General features: G+C 32.8%; 1 protein-coding gene across 2 annotated transcripts in view; it reads left to right on the forward strand.

Moving 5' to 3' along the window:
* Window positions 1–15,034, forward strand: part of LOC145277765 (Golgi apparatus protein 1-like) — a 173,553-nt gene that overhangs the window by 57,988 nt on the left and 100,531 nt on the right. For both annotated transcript variants that reach the window (XM_080129516.1, XM_080129507.1), the window contains exon 2: window positions 4,258–4,290. In XM_080129516.1, coding sequence (XP_079985642.1) covers window positions 4,258–4,290 — 33 coding nt within the window. The remainder of the gene's footprint in view (window positions 1–4,257; window positions 4,291–15,034) is intronic.

The following is a 15,034-nucleotide window of genomic DNA, read 5'->3' on the forward strand; positions in this document are numbered from 1 at the left end:
TAGGTTTCTATGCCTCTTTCTACACTTATCAAGGATGGTTGTGTGATAATCAGCAACTGATATTTGGTGCTTAAATGCTTTCATTTTAGTATAATGAATTTTCTGTTTGATCATTTCATTTTTTTTTCTTCTGACCTTTTCATTGGCTTTGAAATGATCTACTGATATAAAAATGTTTTATTGAAGTGAAAAATATAAAATCTAATCTTGATTATCTTAAATGAGTCCTTGTCTAATGGTAATGATGTGATCAGAAAAAGGTGACTTATAATGAAGGGAAAAAATGTTTCAAAATTTAAATTTTGATAATGGACAAAAAAAATATTAAAACAGCTAGAGGGTTTGTTAGACATATAGGAAAAATAAATAATCATATTCCTTGGAGAGATATTTTCTTGTTCTTTTTATATTTTGTGTTAAAGTTTTTTCTTTTGCTTGAATTAAATTATTCAATGCAAAACAAGTATTAGATCAGTTATTCATTAACTTAATAACGAAATATTAAAATATTTCGTTTATAGTGTGAGTGAAGAAATCGAAGTTCAAGATTTTTTTATAGTTTCATGCCAAGAACAGCTTATGTTCAGTTGTATTGATTGTAGAGAAGTTTTTTTTATCAAGGAATTCTGAACTTGTAAGAAAAACTATATTAGCAAATTCAGGTTGATTCTTGCAACAGTCGCATTAAGAAACTTTAATTCAACTATCATTCACTAAATATGTTTCTTGAAATAAGTTATAGACAATATAATAAATCTCATTAAATCTCCATTAAAGAATTTATGTATTTTCTCCACAATGGAGTTTGTCAAAAAAGTATGAAAACTTGATTGAACATGCCCCCCAGGTTTTAAAAACCTTCATTGACAGAAGCAGTATTGTCAACCAAATATCAGTTACTAAACCTAGCAAGTTATTCAATTCGATTGAATTTCTCTGCTGAAAAATTAAAATTTTTAAATGACAGATATAAAGATTAGGTGAAATTAATCTTTGTAATAAAATACTTAATAGAAACAGAATATTCAAAAACATTGGGATTTCTAAAAAGCGAATGTCATATGTTGAAAACTGTTGTAAACATAGATTGATTACATATAGATAACCTAAATAAAACTCATTCTGTAATAAAACCACCTGGTCCTCCACTTGACAATTGCCGACCCCAGCGGTGTTTCCGCAAATTTCTACTTCATCTTCTCATTCTGGTCATGCCATTATCTCTTGCACATTGGCGACTACCTGGAGGGGGGGGTGTACTAGCTCCCAAGTATAAAGATAAGATTCTGTTAATAACACATTCTGCAAATATCAGTTGCACTCTGGGTGTTTGTGTGTGTGCCACCATTGACCCTCTGAAGACAAAGGTCTATAGGTACATCTATTGTCGATGCAGTGTTCATCAGACTGTTGAACAGTTCATTTCACCATCTCCTCCAAGCCACAACCTGTTTTTGACAGTGTCTAACATACAACTCGTGTCAACTGTAACTGTCGTCAAGCATTGTAAACTCAAGACTGTCCGCAACTGTCCCTAACCATTGTAAAGTCACATAACCTACCGCCACTCCTAAAGCTAACTCAGTTATTGACAGTTATTGCAACACCTTGATTAACAATCTTATTTCAGCTTTCTATTGTATTCCTTTGAAGAACTTCCTCTCCATTGTTCTACTGATAAACCTGTTTCCTCTTTTTTTTTTTTTTTTTTTTTGATAGTTTTTTTTTCTTTCCTATTTCCTTATATTTAGAAGGGAGGTCAATCATATCATACATTGACGAATGTATCACTGGTCAATTCTATCAGTGTTTGGTTCAGTGCAATACAAAATTCCAAAACATTTAAAATCATTACATCTTGTTAGAATTGTATTGCGGATTTCATTTTTTAGTTGGACCAGTTGATTTCAATTTGTAAGCTTGATATCACTTTCTTTTTTTTTTTTTTTTAACTAGCTAATGGAGTGTTGATCGGTAGAAGCTGATGGGTTCATTGTACCCCAGTTTGTCCAATAATCCCTCAATATAAATTGTCATGTGAATTGTTGTAATGACGTTTTCAAATGATTTGGCATGTAACTTGTTGTCCAGAGGCAGAGCTGCTTTACAATGTGATCCTTCCTACCTCTGCATGGGTGATGCAAGCAAATCTGAATAACAACCATCATGAAGGACTTTACTGAGCTCTCAGGTTCACAGGTGGTTGGACTGCAATGTTGAAATCACAATCTGTTAACCATTTTGTGCAATTTTCCTCAGAACCGTCGTGCATGAGCTACCATGGTTAGGCATGTTTTGCAAGCTAGGGAAGAAGCCAGTTCAACCCAACCAGGATGAATGCTATTTGTAACATGTGCCTTTTGATATCAGTTACTGATTTTTCCCTCTTAATGAGACTATGGAGTTTTGTGCTGATGTTATCGCGGTTCAATTTGTCATTTGCCTATCACAGACTAAACCATTTTTATTGAAGGAAGACTGCTATTAAGTCAGTTGAATGCAACTTGATCTAACATTGATTGATACCTAATTTTATATGCAGATACTTCCCTATCAGAACATGCATAAAGAAATACTCTTAAATAAAAAATGCCAGCAATAAAGCTGAGTGTACCAAACAAATTTCCTTTTTTAAATAAATTAGAGATAATTCGTCTGGTCAGTTTTCTACTTTAATAGAATTTATGACTTTGATTAAACTATCAGCTAGCTTATTAATGAGCAATACCTACCCGGCATTTAAATTTTTTTTGTTTTTCTTGTGTTAATTTGAGGTATTTTGAGAAAGGAAGAAGAGGATGAATACTAATTAATTTGCTCTTTTACTTAACTTTTTAACCTCACCTCTTTTCATTGTTAAATATTTTTTTTAATAGGATATTTAAAGATTGGTTTTAGTATCTGCAGTTTTGATTTCAATAAATACTCACTTAATAGTATAATAAGTAGTTTTTAAAAATTCTAAGTGATGTAATAGCAAGAAACAGATGCACAAGAAATGCTCACAATTTTATTTATATAGATTTGATAGAATATAGAAAATTGTTTCATTAAACGTCTTGTGTGTGTATATATATATATATATATATATATATATATATATATATATAATACGTGTGTGTGTGTATGAATTAAATAACATTTCAAAAAATGAGGTGACCTGTAAAATGTTAAACTGATAATTCATTTCTTCAGAAGTTTGATTTGTAAAATTTGACCTCAATAAAAGTATAACTGGCATTATGATTTATTTTTTATTGATTTTAATGCTGATTAACAAAATTGCAGGATATCACAAATGATTGGTCTAGACAGATGTATGTGACTGGACTCCCACTCTCCATAATATTTTACTTTTATTTATTTGGAATACTATTGATTGAACAGCAATTTCTTAGATTATCCAAATTACTAGTTCAATTTTTGACACTGTTCAGTTTGCTATGTAAGTTTAGCATGACCTAAATTATCATTTCAAATTTTGAGCAGACGAATCATTTTAGTTTACATGTACATAGCAAACTGAAATATCCTAAAAATTGGAAAGCAATTTTTAAAACTTTAAGTATTTGATGTTCAAACTATTTAGTAAGTAAGACAAAGATTATATTTTATTAGAATAGCAAGAAATTCAGGAGAATTATTTTAGGTTAAACTTGACGAGCAAACTGCAACCACCACAGTTGAACATTGCAAGATATTTTATAATCTGAATAACAATGTTGTATGTGTGAGTGGGGATGGGTTAAATTTTTCATCAAATTTTGTTTTGGCAAATTCAAATAAACATTTTTGACACTTGATTTGTTTTTAATAATTTTGTATTTAAACTGAATGAAAAACATTTTTGCACAAATAAAACAATTTAAAATTACAAATTGATGCGTTTATATGATTTTTAATCTTATTTACACAACAATTTAATGAGACCAACCAAATTTCTGGAATTTGCTCCTTTATTATAAAAAAAAGATTACTAAAAATAAGAAGCTTTAAAAGTTTACTTTTGAGAATAATTAATGAAGTTTTTTTTCTCTTTTTATTTATTTATTTATCTTTAAGGTTATGGGTTTATTTTTTCTCTTGATATCTATTTACAGTATATAATATTTGTATGTTTATTTTTACAAGATATACACAGAAATAATATCAAGAAAAAATGTAATCTTTGGTTCAGCTTTTTTTTGCCTGCTTGATGCTTAAAAGAAAAATGCCGTTACCTGATTTCATTACATTTTTATTTTATTCTCTTTTTAGGTTGGTGATGAATTATCCAAGGATTGTCAGCATGTAAGTTTAAATTTTTCTTTATCCTTGATATCTATAAAAAGTTATCTATATATCTATAATATAAAATGCAAAATGTGTTTGTATGTCTACCAAAAACTTTTGACAGACACGTCAGACCGTGCCAAAATATCGTTTTAAAGTCATTCAAACTTCATGTCAACGACGTTGCATAAAACATGTTACGATGTTACAAGCACTCGCGGCCATTTGGGCAGAATCTTTTGTCAGTAACTTTTTGCCTTTTTCCTCTCTCTCTCACGTTTGAGCCCAGCCACTGCGGCTCATTTTTTCCCCCCTTTTCTTTTAATAGATCGCACAGGCAAACCCTGCTATTTTGATTGAAAGAAAAAAATTTTTCGGGGGGGGGGGGGCAGCACACGATCAACAAAAGTGCCCAATATCCTGAGAATAGCTTCCTCTTCGTATCCCTTCTGCCAAAATATCTGGTGGGGAGATTGTCACATACTACTTTTTTTGGGGTGATTACATTTTTTTTTTTTTTTTCTTTTTTTCCCCCCATTTAAAAAAAATTTTTTTTTTTTTTTTTTTGAAATTGTTGTGGAGGTATCGATGTCGCCCACGATGTTGACATATAATAATGAAAAGTACCCAACATTCTTAGTATAGCAGGTGTATCCAAACACTACTTCATGTGGACCTCGGGAAATGCCAGATATCCATGCTAGTCTATTAAATACATCTCAAACGTCTGTGTGTGTGTTTTTTTTTATTATTCAATTTTCACTCCAAACAAGGCACAGTGCCACTTTGAAGCAGGGGGCTACTATCAGGGACTTTATTAGCAGGGCCATTATGAAGGGAGATGAGTAGAAAGATATTTGTTAACATTACACTTGAACTTCTGCATATCATTGCAGTTGGGAAAGCAGAATCCCGGAAGGGAGTTCCAAAGACCCGCAGTTCTGGGGAAGAAACTATTGGAGTAAAAGGCTTTCTTGCACCTAGGGATCTCTACTGTAAAGGGATGAGACTTAGTAGCTTGTCGGGTTTGTCGGGGGTAGTTACGTCGGAGAGGTACAAGTGTTTGCAGTTCGTCAGAGCATTCACCATTAAAGTATTTGTAGAACAGGCAGAGGGATGCAACATCTCGTCGATGGGACAGAGGCTGAAGCCTAGATGACAGTTCAGGACCTATCAGGTTGGCGACTCTCTTTTGAACCCTGTCCAGGAGCGAGAGACAAGCAGCAGATGCACCAGCCCAGATGTGACAACAGTACTCCATACATGGGCGAATGGTTGCCTTATAGAGGTATAGGATACTGTCAGGCGTAAGTAGTTTTCTAGCACGGTAGAGGGAGCCAACCTTCCTTGCAGCAGCCTTGGCAATGCTCTCAATGTATCTATTCCAGTTCATATTCCCTCAAGTGTGTGTGTTCACAAGTCCGCTAAAAACTTTTGTTATCCACGTGAGACACGAATGAAGTATCGTTAGAAAGAGCCATCTCTTCGACAAAAACTATCGAAAAATTGGAAAAAATTGTCTATTTTGTGTGAAACTGTTTCGTTTGGGGGGGGGGGCAGGAAAAGAAATCTTGTTTTCAACGCATTTTGCGAACAGCGCACACACAAACCATCACTATATTCTTCCATTTTAAATAGCTAGATTTGCATGTTATAACGTGTACTTGTGGGCCCATCGATAAGGCGTTTGCTTACAAACTTAAATTATGCAAGTTTGCGTCAAGCATGTCTTTTTTTTTTTTCCTTTTTTTTAAAATTTATTTTTCCTTTTTTTTAAAATTTATTTTTCCTTTTTTTTTTAAAATTTATTTTTCCTTTTTTTTTTTAAATTTATTTTTCCTTTTTTTTTTTAAATTTATTTTTCCTTTTTTTTTTAAAAATTTATTTTTCCTTTTTTTTTAAAAATTTATTTTTCCTTTTTTTTTTAAATTTATTTTTCCTTTTTTTAAATTTATTTTTCCTTTTTTTAAATTTATTTTTCCTTTTTTTTTAATTTATTTTTCCTTTTTTTTAATTTATTTTTCCTTTTTTTTAAATTTATTTTTCCTTTTTTTTTAATTTATTTTTCCTTTTTTTTTAATTTATTTTTCCTTTTTTTTAAATTTATTTTTCCTTTTTTTTTAATTTATTTTTCCTTTTTTTTTAATTTATTTTTCCTTTTTTTTTAATTTATTTTTCCTTTTTTTTTAATTTATTTTTCCTTTTTTTTTAATTTATTTTTCCTTTTTTTTAATTTATTTTTCCTTTTTTTTTAATTTATTTTTCCTTTTTTTTTAATTTATTTTTCCTTTTTTTTTAATTTATTTTTCCTTTTTTTTTAATTTATTTTTCCTTTTTTTTTAATTTATTTTTCCTTTTTTTATTTAAAAAAATTTTTTTTTTTTTACTTAGAAAATTTTGCCTTCAATTTCACTTCTGGCTGATAGCACCATAGTCCGTTTAGCAAGTGTGTGTGTGATATATATATATATATAAAGAACAAATAGTTAATAAAACATGTTAAAAAAAACACTTTGAAAAAGAGTTAAAACACATTTAATTTTAAAAAGGAAACACTAAATAAGTGGATAGTCCTTAATCTGTGGAGTTTCGAAGAAATACTTTCCTTCTCATCAGAGGGTAGGATTTAGCAAAATGCGGGATCAGATTTTGCTTGCAAAAGTATTTGATGAAACTACAAGTAAGTCATAGATCTTGATAACAAAAAGTGAAGCAGAGGGAATAGGGTGAATAAAAAAGTGGTTTCATGTGAATGGATAATCTGGTGAAGGGTAAAGTATACGATGACGGTAAAATCCAAAAATGCAGAATCCGAGAAAGTTAGTTAAATTTCCATTCGCACAAGTAAATTCTTTTTTTATATATATTTATATATATATATATATATATAATATATATAAAATCTCCAAGAGAAATTAATTTTAAACCTTCATTTTCATTTAAAAAAATTCTTTTTAAAAATATCCAAGAAGAAATGTATTTCCATGGCCTTCAAGAGCATCCTTTTAACATTTGTTTCCATGCATGTTAGTCGGTTTTGTCAGATGGCTATTCTCCAATCCTCTGTTTGTGCAAGGCCTGGTTGTAATCTCAATTTACTAGGTCATCATTAACAGATTCCATTATATATATCATATTAAGCATAGTCTTTTAAATTGTGTATAATCTGCTTTATTGGATGTTGCAGTGTGATAGTCTAGTGGTTTCATCTGAATTCTCATGTGTAAATCTGGTTTGAGTTGCTATCTTGTATTTCTTTCAATGAATTAATAACCATGAATGACGCCAATCAAGTCGAGAATTCTACTCTTATTCTCTTGATTTGTTCTATCCAACCATCTCGATAAGAGATTACTTGGTTGATCCTTTAGATATTATTCAGTCTTCTACAACTTAATCGACAGGTGTCATATGATCTTTCAACCAATCTTTTACTGCATAAGATATGATAGGAGGGTGTTACAGGTTCGAATTTGCTAGGAATAACCTGCAAGCCAAGCTTTTTTCTCTTAACGACACTTGGATAGGAGGAAGGTGTTCATATAAGCATTTCTTGGATGTTTCAACTGATATTCAATGCATCTCATGACATCCTTGTGCATGTTTCAAATGATGCATCTTGTTATTTCGTCAATGTCCAAACTGTCTGACCATAGAACAGGACAGATTTCATCGTAGACTATTTATATTAATTTAACTTCGAAACTGTCTGTGGAGTTGGTTGTTTGGTATAAATTCTCCAGATTTTACACGGTTTGTTCTCTTTTTTTCATGTGACCAGGAAGAATATCCCAATTATCTGGTCTGTGCTTCTCTATTTAAAAGTACCCAAGTGATCTTGTTCAAGCAATCAACCTTTAGTAACCACCACAATCGAATGCTCCACATTTTCTTTATCCTGTTTATTGCAGTTTATTCATTGTCATAAAATTATCAACACTCTTTAATGGGTTACTTGTTATATATATATATATATATATATATATATATATATATATATATAATGTGTGTGTGTGTGTGTACAGAAATGTTAATGTAAAGTATATTTTCTACATGGCAAATTGTTTAACTAACTAGTTCTAATGCCTATTATGTAAGTAAATTATTCAACCTCTTTCAAATAATGAAAACCAAACGGATAGAAAAAGAATGAGATGTAAACAGCAAAACTTCTACAAATTTTTATTTTAAAATAGGAGGGATGATAATAAAATATTCCTAAATATATTTTAATTCATGCAAATTTCATGTTTATTATAACAGAGCCAATTCTCTATTTTATATATACATAGTACTGATTTCAAAAGTTTAGGGGAAAAAAATGACTGGAGTGCTATCAGCTAGAATCAAAACGAAAACATTTAATCCTTCATAGGTGTTCTTTTGAGCTAACCCGACAGATAAAAATTTAAAAAATTAAACCACGAGTAGCTATGATTTTGTGCATGCATAAAATTAATAGAAATATGTCGGCAAGTAAAAATAAACATTTTGCATTTCAACTTGTCGACATTTCTGTATGAATTATTCATCCATTCAAACAAAGATTTTACTCGTTATAACCTTTCTTGGTGTATGATTACTATTTCCTGTTAATTTTGGTGTTACATGATCAGGTTTATAAGACTTTTTATATAAAAAAAAAATTTTCAGGAAAAAAAAAAAACCCTTTCAAGTTCAGCAATGTAAAACTTAAAAGAAGAATAATATGCTAAACAACCATCTCCGCTGATTGTTTTTGTAAGTTAAATTAATATAAATAGTCTATGATGGAATCTGTCTTGTTCTATGGCTCGACAGTTTGGACACTGATGAAATAGCAAGATGCATCACTTGATGAAACATACAAAGATGTCATGAGATGCATTGGACATCAGCTGAAACATCCAAGAAACAGCCACTAACACGCGTGTAGCAGCAGTAGCAGCCACAAGACACGTGCAAATGATTGAGCCAGTGTACGTAGTGTCATCACAGCGGAAGAAGAGAAGGGAAAGAAAAAGGAAAATCCACCATATGGCCAGGACCAGGAGAAAAAGCATGTCGTGGTGTAAGATTTTTAAAGACATGTCTTCGACACAACAGAGTTTAAAACATGGCAAACTAAAATGTGAAACAATATGAAAATGCGTTGTTAGAAAATGCCAGTAATAAATGCCTTTTGTAAAAACTGAAAAAATTTCCTTTTGTTTGTGTCCTTGTGACTCGGACACAACGTGTTGGGTCTGGGTTCTGAATTGTAACGACACTGAAGGAGATTAATCTTACAAAGTGAATTTTTTCTGAGTAATGTAGGAGGCAGATTTTTGTAAACCTTCCATTTTTGATTTATTATCTACCCCCTCTAACAAGGCATACTGCCACTGAATTATAAAGGTCTACTGTGATAAGAACAAGATTTTTAGGGGCAGCAACCTAAGTGGGGAGTTAGGAAGCTGGATGTTTGTTCACATTGTATTCCGATTTCTGTATATTGGATTGGTTAGGAACATGAATTGAATTCTAAAGACCCCCAATCCAAAACAAACAAAAAAAAAACCATTGGAGTAGAAAATCTTGCAGCATTTTTTGGAAACTCTATAATAAAGGGATGGATTTTTATCAAAGTCAGGTGGGTTGTGATGTTGTTGTTGAGAGTAGTGGCATAAATTCATTTGAGCACATGCCATGAAAGTATTTGTAAACCAAACACAGGGATGCAACATTGCAGTGATGTGTCAGGTTGAAGCTTGACAGACAGTGTGGTACCTATTAGGTTAAAAATTCTTTTTTTGCATCCTGTTTAAAAGGTCAAGGTTAATGGTGAATCAACATGGACGTGACAATAATATTATATACACAGGTGAATGGTAGCTTTATTAGATATAGAATGCTGACAGATGTGATGATAAATTTTTTAATTTTATCTTTGCAGCAAATTTGGCAACATCTTCTATATACTTTATTTTATGTTACTTGAAAATCTCAGGTCAACAAGTTTGAACGTTAGACTATTGGGAAAAGTGCTATCAGGCTATAACAATCTGAGTTTAGAAAGTTTCTTATTGTTGAATGTAAAGAGCTCTGCCTTGGTAGCATTAAATTATCCATTTTTGGTCCAATTCTACTGCATATTGGAGATAATTTTCTAAGGATTCTGCCATTGCCTTGTATGTATGGGAATTTGATTTTTCTTCATATTGGGAATAGCGCTTGGTGTCAGCAAATGCATTCATTTCAGACAATTTAACCAGGAAAGTAGTTTATGAAGTTCAAAAATAATATAAGGTCCAAATATCGATTTATGGCATTATTTATTCATGTGTTCTTGTTTATATGTATGGCCATCGAAGATGATTTGGATCTTCCTTTTAACTAAGAAAGATCTTATATTAAATATTCACTAATACCTTACAAGTTGATTTTCCTGAGAAAACTTTCAAAGGCTTTGGATATATCTACCACCCTAGTTTTACTTGTCTTATCCAGTATTTGGTATATGCATTCAGAGATTACTGTTAAGATATTCACTGAAGAACATAACAACCTAAATCCATTTTGTTAGTCGGAGAAGTTTAGCATTTTACATGTTATCCACTGGTTTTGATGGTGGCCGAGAGGAATATACAATGTAGAGCTTTTGTAAGATCCGCAGGTGGAGCCGGATACTTTGTGCTAGATGTGCATTAATTAGAATTTATTCTCACTTCCTTTAAGGATTTCTGCTATCCATTTTTTACAAAATCTTTTATACATTGATTTAAATTTTAAAAATACTCTACATATCGTTAAGTTTGGATCACTAAAATTTGCAAAGTTGTCACTGCTAGATATGTGTACAAATTTAAAAAGGTGAGGCATAGATGGACCATCAGGAAGGGAGTATGATACATTTACTTATTTGAACAGCCACAATATCATTGCTTATAATGTTTAAGCCCATGCTAAGAACTTAAAACATAATAGCCTTGTGCCATCTGACTGAGTGATTCTATATTTTGGCATATTGAGCACCATTAAGTCTCTCCAGGGAATTATGTGGATTCGTCAGAGGATCATTGGCTGAAAATTGGATGCTTTGTAATAAAGAAATGAACAACTATTTTATATAAAAACATACAATGTTTATGCAACAAAGCCATTGATGTTTGGGTAGCAGCAAAGTAGCATCTCAAGTATGCAAATGACCAAGCAATGGTGCAAAGTAATGTCACAGTGGAGAAGGAGGAAGGAAAGAAAAGCTGAGAGATTTTAAACCACATGGCAGCAACAGCAACCAGGAAGTACATGCCAGCATGAGATAGACATATAACCTAGTGGCGGTATGAGGAACTGGAAAAGGCATGTCCAAATGGCAGTTTTGTTAATCACATCATCATCATCCTGTAGCCTCAGCTGAGATAGAACTCCCTACACCTTTCCAGTATTCCCTGTCATACCACCCAAACGATCTTCCTTGGAGATGAATGTATCTTGCTGTATCCTATCTTGAAAAGTTAACTTTCATGATTGATTGAGATGATGGGTGCCTCCACAGTACAAATGATGAAACAAGTTCATCTGTGGCGTGTGCATAATGCCCAGCAAACTGAACACGTCTTTTGCAAACTGAGGTTGATACTCTCTGTAAGTCTCCATACACCATTTCTAGAATTGAGTACTCTTCTCAAAAGACGTTTGTAACATCCATCCAAACGACACTATTGTTTTGCTGAAAGTCCAAGTTTCAAATCCATAGAGTAAGATTGGCTCAATAAGTACATGGAAAACTTTGATTATGAATTTGCAAGCAAGATTGAATTTCCGGATCTTATCCATTTTGTTACAAGCAGTCCATGCCATGCCTTTTCTAATGTAATGTAAAAATCTTTCTCAGAGTTCCTGATGTGTGATCCTAGATACTTGTAGTCTTCAACACATTTGAGGATGTTATTTGTGAGGGTTTTAATTTTGTGATTGTTGCAAATCTTGATTGCCATACACTCAGTTTTGGTAGCATTCAGGTGAAGCCCTGTACAGTTTGCTGCTGATTAAGAGAAGATAGGAGTGCCTGGTGCTGAAGTCCACAAAGATAAAAGCTGCAGTTTTATTGCAGAATGTGATTTGCTCAGTGAGGATTTGTCCAAAAGTAGAATAATCTGGGCAGAAACCATTTTGGTTTTTGCATAGAATGGGCTGTATTTCAAGGTGAATACCATTTAGAAGTTTGTTATAGATTTTTGCTGCTATAGGAAGCAACAAAATACCGTGATAATTAGTTAAGTCACCCTTTTTGGGAATGGGAATGATTTGCGATCGTAGCCAGATGGTTAGTGAAACGTGGCTGGTGTTTGCATAATTACACAGGTTAAGAAGTAATTGATGAAAGATAGGGTCCTTCCACAAGATGACTGGAATCCAGAGCTTTGTCCGTTTTCTTTAAAACACATTTTAACTCTGTAATGGTGTACTCTCTTGTTGATATCTTCAAAGCACTACTAATTTGAACTTTTGGGAGGGACACGAGGCCTGGCAGATTTGCGGGATTACCACAGTTTTTGAAATGAGAAAGCCAGTTACCAAGTCATTGGTCACAGTTGCCACCTTTGATTGTTGGTGGAAGTTTTGATTTCTTTCCTACTAGTTCATTTATAGTTTTCCAAACCCCCAAAGTGTTGTTAATTCATATGAAGATGGGAAATGTCAGTTATTTTCTCATTAATATAAGCTGCTTCTTCCTCAAGATAAAGGTTGGTCGAGGGATACTTCTTATTGCTCTGAGAAGGGTGACAGTGATACATAGAGATGTTCTTGAGATTTTCTTGAGCTGAGATTTTGATGTCTGAACTGCACTTCTTCATGATTTTTTGGAGAGTGTAGATAGAGCCAACTCCTCGTCAGCTTTAATCAAGTTTCCGTAGATAAAGTCTGTTCCTTGAATCTAACTGAGAGTTCTCGGAGTCCTAATGAGAGTTTATGGAATCTGTTAAACACATTTACTGCATATTGAGATGATAGATTTGTCATGGTAGATTGCTTTCCAGTCAATGGCTTTCATGGGATTCGCAGTTGGTCTTTTCGAAACTCTAAAACTCAGTTTAACTGTGGCAGACAATTTGATGGTCAGATCCCACAGAAGAGAAAGATGAGTATGCTCGACAGTCCTTGATATTGTTCTGCCACTTCTTACGAACCAGTATGAAGTCTAGTTGGGCTTTGCTGCCATTTGGATACTCAAAGGTCCACCGTTGATTGTTGCGCTTCATAAACATAGTGTTTGATAGAGGCTAAATTCCTCCATAAGTCAATGAGATGCTCACCATTACGGTTGGTTTCTGCATGGAAGGTGAATTTAGCATCATCTGTTCCAAGCTTAGCGTTGAAGTCCTCTGGTTCTAAGAGAAAATTGTGAGCATTCTCCAGAGTAGAACGTAGAGTATTGTAAAATTGACCAATTTCCTCATCGGTACTATTGTTGTGGGGACTATAGCAAGATATGATTGTTTTAGGAGTACCCTTGAAGTTGGCAGTAACAACTCTTGATATCTTTTCTACACTCGATAAATTCTCCATAGCTTTCGATGAAAGCAGAATGCCTAGACCCCCTACAGATGAGTTGGCCAAATTTTTCTTTCAAGAGGCAGTGACTAGATCATGTGGTACTCAATGTCAATATCCGTGTCAGAATAGAAGAAACTGTTTTTGAATGATAAGGATATTGATGTTCTAATCCTTGGCATTTTTCACAAGTTTAAGAAGAGATGTAAAATACCGGGTTGGGAAACTGGTGTGGAGTAGCCTTCTCTTGAGGAGAGTAGCTGTGGTAGGCAACCCATCTAGTGATGGTATTATGATAAAAACATCCTTGATAGCCCTAGCAAAGCATCAAGTATCCAGCTACTGACAAGATTATGAACTACACTACAAACTGTACTAGGATTCCAAATACACAGAACTAGTCAATCTGGTTCTACTGCTGACATTAGTCTAGACTCTGCCATTCTCGATCAAGTTCCCGATTCTGTTTTATTTATTAAAACCTATGACGGAACAGCTCTAAACTCTTCAGGGTGGGCTGCTCCTGATGAAGGAATGAAATCAAAGTGCTTTTATCAGCATGTTCAGCACTAGGACACTGTTAACCACATGGCAGATGTGAGGAACTGGAAAGAACAAGATGGAACATGAATAAATGCCTTTTGTTAAAACTAGAAAAAAAAATTGAATTTCTTTTATGAAAGAAAAAAATCATCATATTCCATCCCAATAATGACTGTTCAAAACTATAAATTTTAAAGTCGTACATGTTCTTATAATCAACATTTTTTTTTTGTTCATTTCAGAATTTTCTTAATTGTATTTTCATTAATGTGAGAAATTTTATAGACCGGTAGCGAGCTTATCTTTGTAGCAGACTTGGCAACATCTATTTATTTAGTCGATTTCATGTTACCTGAAAATGTTGAGTCTGGTCAAGGAATTTTAACTTTGGACTCTTGGTAAGGGTGCTACCAGGCTATGACAATCTGCAGCCACAAAGTTTCTTATAATTCTTGAATGAAAAGAGAACTGCCTTGTTAGCATTAAATGTGGCAATCCATTTTTCTTTTATTTTGTGCTATTGTATTACTTTAGTGTTTTTTTTTTGTTTTTTTTGTTTTTTAAGTAAGAAATTACACAAAACTTTGACATTTTTTAGGTCTTTTGAAATTATCTCCCTCTCAAGAGTTCTTAAAGAATAAAAAATAAAAAAAAAACAGTAATGCGCAAGTGCTACACACTTTAAAGCTTGCACTGCAAGTGT

Source organism: Euprymna scolopes, chromosome 1, assembly GCF_053919585.1.
Source record: "Euprymna scolopes isolate OS-2025 chromosome 1, ASM5391958v1, whole genome shotgun sequence".
NCBI lineage: Eukaryota > Metazoa > Mollusca > Cephalopoda > Sepiida > Sepiolidae > Euprymna > Euprymna scolopes.